The 7,472-nt window shown below is 40.2% G+C and overlaps 1 protein-coding gene across 4 annotated transcripts in view; it reads left to right on the top strand.

Moving 5' to 3' along the window:
* Nucleotides 1–288: 288 nt before the first annotated feature.
* The window catches only part of OPA1 (OPA1 mitochondrial dynamin like GTPase), a 49,569-nt gene continuing 42,385 nt past the window's right edge, over nucleotides 289–7,472 (top strand). For 2 of the 4 annotated variants that reach the window (XM_063408038.1, XM_063408036.1), the window contains exons 1-5: nucleotides 289–446; nucleotides 3,351–3,669; nucleotides 3,973–4,069; nucleotides 5,314–5,421; nucleotides 6,648–6,701. In XM_063408038.1, coding sequence (XP_063264108.1) covers nucleotides 418–446; nucleotides 3,351–3,669; nucleotides 3,973–4,069; nucleotides 5,314–5,421; nucleotides 6,648–6,701 — 607 coding nt within the window. In that variant the 5' untranslated portion in view covers nucleotides 289–417. The remainder of the gene's footprint in view (nucleotides 447–3,350; nucleotides 3,670–3,972; nucleotides 4,070–5,313; nucleotides 5,422–6,647; nucleotides 6,702–7,472) is intronic. The other 2 variants (XM_063408039.1, XM_063408037.1) reach the window with 1 other exon arrangement.

Genomic DNA, 7,472 nt, shown 5'->3' with positions numbered 1-7,472 from the left:
CCCGGTGCGGGATCCCCGCTCCACGCGTGAGGGATCCCCGCTCCCGTGCGGGATCCCCGCTGCCGGTGAGGGATCCCCGCTGCCGGTGAGGGATCCCCGCTGCCGGTGAGGGATCCCCGCTGCCGGTGAGTGATCCCCGCTCCCGGTGCAGGATCCCCGCTCCACCCGTGGCACTCCCATCTCTTCCCGATTCTCACTCCCGGCCGGCCAGCCCCCGCGGTGCTCACGCTAAACCCTCCCTGCTCCCCCGCCGCCGAGCCCGGAACCTTCGCGCGTGAGGCGCGGTTTCCGGCGGGGCGGGCCGCGCGGACCGCGGTGCCCGGAAGCGGCTGCCGCTGCCCTTGCCCTCAGCCCGGCCGCGGCTCCCGGGCCGCTCCCGCTCCCTCCGGCCTGCTCCCGCTCCCTCCGGCCCTGACGATGTGGCGGACGCGGGCGGCGGCGGCTTGGTAAGTGGGGCAGGCCCCGGCGGGCTGCAGGCGGGCCTGGCACCCGCGGGGGAGGCGGAGCAGCACAGCGGGTTGGGGTGCGAGGTGCGGGTGTGAGTGGCGCAGGGCTGGGCCTGAGGCTGCTGCCGGCGGCAGCCTGGTACCCCCCGGGCGGGCAGTTTCCCATCCTCCAGCTCTCCGGGACCTGGGGGAGGCAGTGCATGTGGAAGGGAGCTGCTTCTCCCGCGTTCTCGCTCTGGGGAGCTCGGGCCGCTTTCGTGTTCCGGCGTTGTCTCTCCCAGCAGCTGCCTGGCGTCCCGTTTCCACCGTTCTACTGCACCATTCCAGGCTGCAGCAGTGACAGTGAATGGTGGATAATAGCACGATGTTCCTTGGCAAATTTCATAGAGTCATGGAATGGTTGGGGTTGGAAGGGGAACATGAAGTTCATCTAGTTCCAACTCTTGTTTGGGAGCAACAGTAGGAAAATAAGCATTGTTTAATGCTGAATGAGAAAGAAAATACCACCGTGCTTTTTGTTGGGTTACATTTGCTTTGTTGTCACAGGCATAAGAGGCCACTGCGTTTCACAAGACATTTGTAATCTCAGTGCAGAGCTACTCGTGTCTGGAAGGGATAGTTCTTATTACTGTTAAAACCAGCGCTGCAGAGGCTTGAAATTTGAAACTCATTAAGGACTTCATTTAAAAGCATTGTTTTGCCATCCTTCTCAATCTTGCTGTGCTTTTCATTGAAGGTCTCAAGGTGATTTTCTGGTCAGTATTCATCAGGAGACTTCGCAGCAGGAGGAGAGAAGAAATAGGAGATGGAAGTTTTGGTGTAATGGAGGAGTAGTGGGGGTTTTAATGAGTTGTAAGATTTCAAATGTACAAGTAAAGCAGTTGAGTTTGAAATATGCAATAACACTCAAAAGGAAGCTGTAGATCGAGGGTTTGCCAGAACACTGTAATGGAATTCAATTTTTCCTTCAGTTTTTTCTTTCAGGCTGAATGCTATAAAATGCAATGTGTTGCAAAAGAAAAATCACAGAGAAGAAAGTTACACAATATTGCACAAAATGCCTTTAGCCCAGGTAATGGGCTAAACAAAAGGCGAGTAATGAGAAGGGACTGCCATAATATGTGCTACCACATGGTCTCTACTGAAAATAACAAATATCTGTGAAATGCTAATGTCTGCAAAACAAAATAATGAACAGCCCAGTCCTTGGCATGCTTCATACAGGCTTATCACACCCTGATTTGAAAACCTGCCTTCAAAACTGGGAAATAAAACATTTCAAGTGTGGAGGCACTTTTGTATAGGTTCTGTTTTTAGTTTATTTCTGAGCCTGTTGTAATTCTGTGTCCAGGAAGAGAAATGCTTCACTGCTTTAGGGATTGTTGTGTTCCTTCTAGGTTCTAAGTTTCTTATTCCCAAAGCCTTGCAGAGATAGTTTAGAATGGCAGCAAAGGGTGTCCTTCACAGCCATGGTGACTTAGGAGCAAGGACTTGCAGAGCAGATCTAAGCAGAACTTAGCATCAGCAAAATTGGTCTTTAAGACAGAAAAATGTCTGAATTCTGATTTTTAACTTATCTTCCACAAGCTCAGTTTCTGGATTAAAAGTCCTTTTTCTGACAAAGTCTTTCTCTGCTTTGGACATGCAGAATGTGCCTATCATCTCTAGTACATTGAAAATCTTGAGGCAAAGAACTGTATAGATCATAGAACATGTTTTTAGAAAGTGCTGTAATATTTTCCACTAAGTATGATTCACCTGTTCTTGTTAAAATCTGTTAATTTTAAATGTTTTAGAATTATGGGATTAATAATTTACCATTTCAGTGATATGTAGCACTTTTTTTTTGTCCTCTTTGGAAATAAATGCACTTGATAATATTGAAAACCCTGAAAAAAGCATCAAAGGACATGGTTTCATTTCATTTTTTAAAATTTCAAGCCTGTAACTTCACACATATTTTGCATTTACTAAATGACATAATATTAACCATTCTGATGAGATGGTACATCAAAAAAATTACAGAGGAAATTACTTTTTTCAGACCAGCTGTCTTTTCCCTAAACTAGCAGAATTACCTCAAACTGTTGCAGTGTGCAGATAGTGTAATCAAAGTACACAAGTTTTATTCCAGGTCATGTGTTTGCCTAACATAGGCAGGATTGATAAGGCTCCTGTGTTTTAACAAGTGATTTTCATGGCTGAGCTGTGCTTTCAGCATCAAATCTTCCAGGCTTTTCCCTCTTAAGTCTGAATTCCTTCATGAAAGCATCAATGCACATGGTGCAGCTCTCTCCAGAACTGATCTTTTCTATGCATGACCCCAGACAAAACCATAATCTTGTAATTCTAGAACTACAGCAAGTGAAAGGAACTGAAAGATGTTATTTAGCACATGCTTCGATTCCAGAGGAGAATTTGCTTGGCCAAAATAGGACAAATGTATTCGACAAAGAATTTTCTTGTATATATTGGGTTTCTTTAAAGTTTGAAAATCCAGTACTAACCTAATGGTCTCTAAAAGTTCATTTAGAGAATAAGACAGGCCAAACTGTGTTCTTATACGTTGTAAGTCTTCTATGGACTCTTAACCCAAACAATGCTTTACCACACACATGTTACTTGCCTTATTGCAGTGTGAAAGTTCAGTATAATCCATAACAGACTTCAGAATTTGTTGTTAAGGTTTTGTGTCTGTAATCACTAAAAGTACTATACCCATTAATTATGTTTGCAGCTTTTTATTTATAAGCATAGCAGTAGTAGCTGGAAATTGTGCATTCAGGGTGATGTAACAAGATTATCTGTAACCAGCTAAAATATAACGTGGATTACTTCTAAAGAGGTGTTTGAGTTAATGGTATGTTGAAGAAATCAGTGAAAGTTTTTATTTCTTTCTTTTAGTGTCATCTGCCGGAGTCTAGCAAATAGCAGCAATGGAATAAAGAGAAAATCACAGCTTCAAAACCTGCATCTTGTTTCCCGAAGCATACATCATCCCTGCTATCCAAGTTCAAAGTTCCAGAGACCTCCACTAAGGATATCCATTCAGCAGTTCTCCTCTCTGAATCGTCTTCCCCTTCACAAAACAAAACTTTTAAATGTAAAACATGGATACCAGTCCCACAGGAACTTTTGGCTGGCCAGATTGGCCTCCAGGCTCCTCAAAGTTCGCTATCTCATCTTAGGATCTGCAGTAGGAGGTGGCTACACAGCTAAAAAGGTATTTATCTCTGGAATCTACTTAATGCATTTTGTCTTTGTTATTATATCCTGCAAAACACAAGTTCTTGATATAGCCACAAAAATACAAGATGCCATTGCTTGGTGAACTGATGATAATAAAGATGAGTGAACATGTAAAACTTTGTTTAGAAAACGACTATAGATCTTAAAAGATCAAAGTACTGCCCCTATCTAAGGATGGTGGGTTATGTTTTATGTGCAGATAGTAGTTGCTCATACACTTCTCTGTGTACAATTTCTTTTTCCATTTCTACCATGATTTTTTTCCTTTCTCTGTCAGACATATGAGCAGTGGAAGGACATGATGCCAGATCTCGAGGATTATAAGTGGATTGTGCCTGACTTCATTTGGGAGCTTGATGAACTTGTTGACATCGGTATCACAAATGTTACTCTGTCTAAAGACTGCCATGTGTAAAACTTTAAACACAGGAGTGAGGTCCTCAGGGCCTCGCTCTGGGAGTAGCTTTTCAAATGTAATTTGAATGGACTTTTATTTTTGGAGTTTAATGTGTTTCACCAAGGCATTTGTATCAGTGTGTTTGTAAGAAGAAAATAAGCTCTGTTTAGCATGGATATTCCCTAATGCTTCTTTTTATTTGAGAATCTTCTTGGTCATTTCATAAAGCCATATAATCCCATTAGTGAAAGCAGAGTTGCATGAAAGTTGCATGATCATGCATGAAAGCATGATCAAAGGGACTCACACAAGTTCTGGTAGTATTATGCAGAAAGTTCTTTCTTTCTATATGAATGACTTACAGGTGAAGATATAAATAGATCAGTAAAAAATATGTATGAGTAAAAGACCAGTAGAAAATGCAGAATAGTGAACCTGCCTATCTACAAAATTATCTTGAAGATACAGAAGAAAAGAAAATGAAAAACAGAGACTTGCTTTCCTGAGCCTTCAGGTTGCAGTAGAGGCTTTTGTGTGTTTTTAGATGAAAGACAGAAATCTGAAAATCAAGCACTGACTTGTATTTTATATGCAGGGTAGAAACATGGTGGGGTTTTTTGGTTTATTTTTTAATCATCGCTACGAAGATTTTACTGCATAGAATTGTAGAATGGTTTGGATTGGGAGGGAACTTATAGATAAATGCAGAGATTGAAAATGGATACAAGTTTTTCTTGTTCTTGCTGTAACTGGACACTACATTTTTATAGTAATTTAAAACTAATGATTTTTACCTTTAAGGATCACACAATTGGCTTGTTTATGAAATTGAAAGCTAAGCTTTTCTTAAAAAGATTCAAGATATGATTACAGTTACAGTTTCATATAATTTTAAAACATCCTCTACGAAGTATGTGAAAGAATAATGTATGAAATGTGGTAAAATGCAGCAATAAGTTTTTAGCAATTATAAAGTACCTGAAGCAGCCAACTTATCAGTAAGTTCAAAGTCTAAAAAAGCAAGTGGTTTTTCAGATGTGATAGTCTTTCCCAACAGTAGTGGGGGGAGGTGCATGTGGAAAGAAACTCCTTCATAATTTTTAAGATAATTTTAAAAAGCCATATCCTGAAACAGTTTTTAGGTTTTATAGCTAAGATATTTTTATTCACAAAAATAATAGAAAAAGGCCTGAGTCACTAACTGTTGTACTGTTTTCCTAGAAAAACTTCTAAAAGCCCTCCCTGATGCAGATGACCTTGCCAAACTTCTGCCTGACTTTGACAAGATTGGAGAGAGCCTTGCTTCACTGAAAGGATTTCTTTCTCCTGGTGAGAACAACTTTTCAGCTAAGTTTTAATTTCAAAAGCTGAACATATTTCATGATGAGGGTATAGGTATGTCCTTAGACGCTGAAACAAAGCAGATCCTGGAAATTTTTGTGTTTGCATTGAATATCTTTTCCGAAAGTTGTGGACAGGTAAGTGTGTATTTTTAAAAGCGAGAATTCTAGTAGCAAGTGCAGAGAACTAAAATGTGAAATTGAGTATGAAACTAGAATTCTTGAATAACTCTTACAGCTTGAAAGCTCAATTCTGCAGTGAGTCAGAGAAGCTGGATGTGTCTAGCTAGAACTTGGTGAGAGTGTCACTGTACAGAGGCATACAGTGTCGCTGTATCACAGCTATTATAGGAGAAAAGAGTGGGAGCGAAGGTTCTTAATGTTGCAAGCACGTGAAATAGGAGATTTATTACAAAGATATAACAAAATCTTCTGTGTTGAATGGTGTTTTCCATCTGGTCATGGACCGAGGAAAACTTACTTGGAGATTTAGATTAGGTGGGGCAGTGTTTCAAAGGAGCAGGTAAGAGTTTTAAATCCTTCAGAAAAGCCACCACGATGGTTTGTCTATTCCATGTATCCAGGCAATAGCAGGCTTAATGGTTTTCAGGCTTTGACACTTAAATGTTCTATCACTAGGCTTTTTAAAACTGAGAACAATTAGATTTGAGCATCGTATCTGACTTGTTAATGAACACAGCTCAAAACTTCATTCATTCTTATAATAAACTGCAAGATTATTGGTATTATATACTTCAGTAATTATCAAACCACATAAATTTGTATTCATGAAAGATTCTATGTGTGAGGGGTTATATCGTTGTTCTAAGTATGTTTGAAAATATTTTTATATCAGTGTGTGTAAGAAATTCTTTTTTTTTTTGTTTGTTTCTTTAAAATAGTGCCAGTGGCAGAACTAATGTATTAATCTTACAAACACAGCAAGAATCTTAGTAGAGGCCACGTTCAGCAGAGTGACAAGTAGATTACAATCTCCTATGTATTTTGGCTGTTTAAAATTTTAACAGTTTAAAATTCTATTGATATTGACTGATAGTGAGGTGTCGCCTATTACTTGTTATCATACTCACACTGGCATAGTGGCCATTTATGATTGTGTGGTCCTCCAAATGAAACAAAGATCCCTCATCTTTATTCTGCATTTTGTTTTGTGTTTATAATTTTTATTTCCCCTCTTCTGCTGATTTTTCACAGGTTACAATTTGGTTAGTGAAGTCATAGGAGCTTCTGATCTACTTCTGTTGTTAGGTGTGTAAAAGCCCTTTTTCCTGCCCTTAACCTGCCTTTTTACAGCAAACTGTTGAAGCACTACTATACTAAGGAGTGAATATCAATGTAAATACAACTGTTTACATCAACTTAATATTGATTTACAAATACTTCCCAACTTTCTAAAAAATACTTCATGGAATCACAGAATTGCAGAAAAGGCTGAGTTAGAAGGGACCCATCAGGATCACCAAGTCCAAGTCCTGGCCCTTTTCATGGATATCCTAAAAATGCCACCATGTGCCTGAGAGAGATGTCCAAAAGCTTTTTGAGCTCTGCCAGGCTTGGTGCTGTGACCACTTCCCTGGGGAGCCTGTTCTAGTGCCCAGCCACCCTCTGGGTGAGGAACCTTTTCCTGACCTAGGTCTTACCCTGTGAGAATGAATAGATGAATGGTTTATATATCTCTGCCACAGTCCTAAGCAGATGCTTTTTATTTCAGGCTTGTTCCAGAAGCTTCTTTTGAAAACCTGTCATTACAATAGGAAAGATTTTTTTTTCTCATTACAGTAACATCAGTGGATCTTGTATTATCCTTCTGTCTTTCTCAAAAATTAATTCTGCAATATTTTGAGAACTTTTAAAAGTCTAACTGAAGCTGCCTTCTCCCTTGTGATATAACTAATCTGAGTCATAAACTAGATGCACATTTTTCAGATGAGTTTTAAACTGATTTTCTTCTTCAGTTTCACAAGATGGATTTTTTTATAGGAACTTCAAAGATTGTTGAGTTACTAACTCATTGGGGTT

The sequence above is a fragment of the Prinia subflava genome, chromosome 11 (genome assembly GCF_021018805.1).
Source record: "Prinia subflava isolate CZ2003 ecotype Zambia chromosome 11, Cam_Psub_1.2, whole genome shotgun sequence".
Lineage (NCBI taxonomy): Eukaryota > Metazoa > Chordata > Aves > Passeriformes > Cisticolidae > Prinia > Prinia subflava.
Note: the sequence above shows the minus strand (reverse complement) of the source record. Positions and strands in the feature narration are given on the sequence as shown.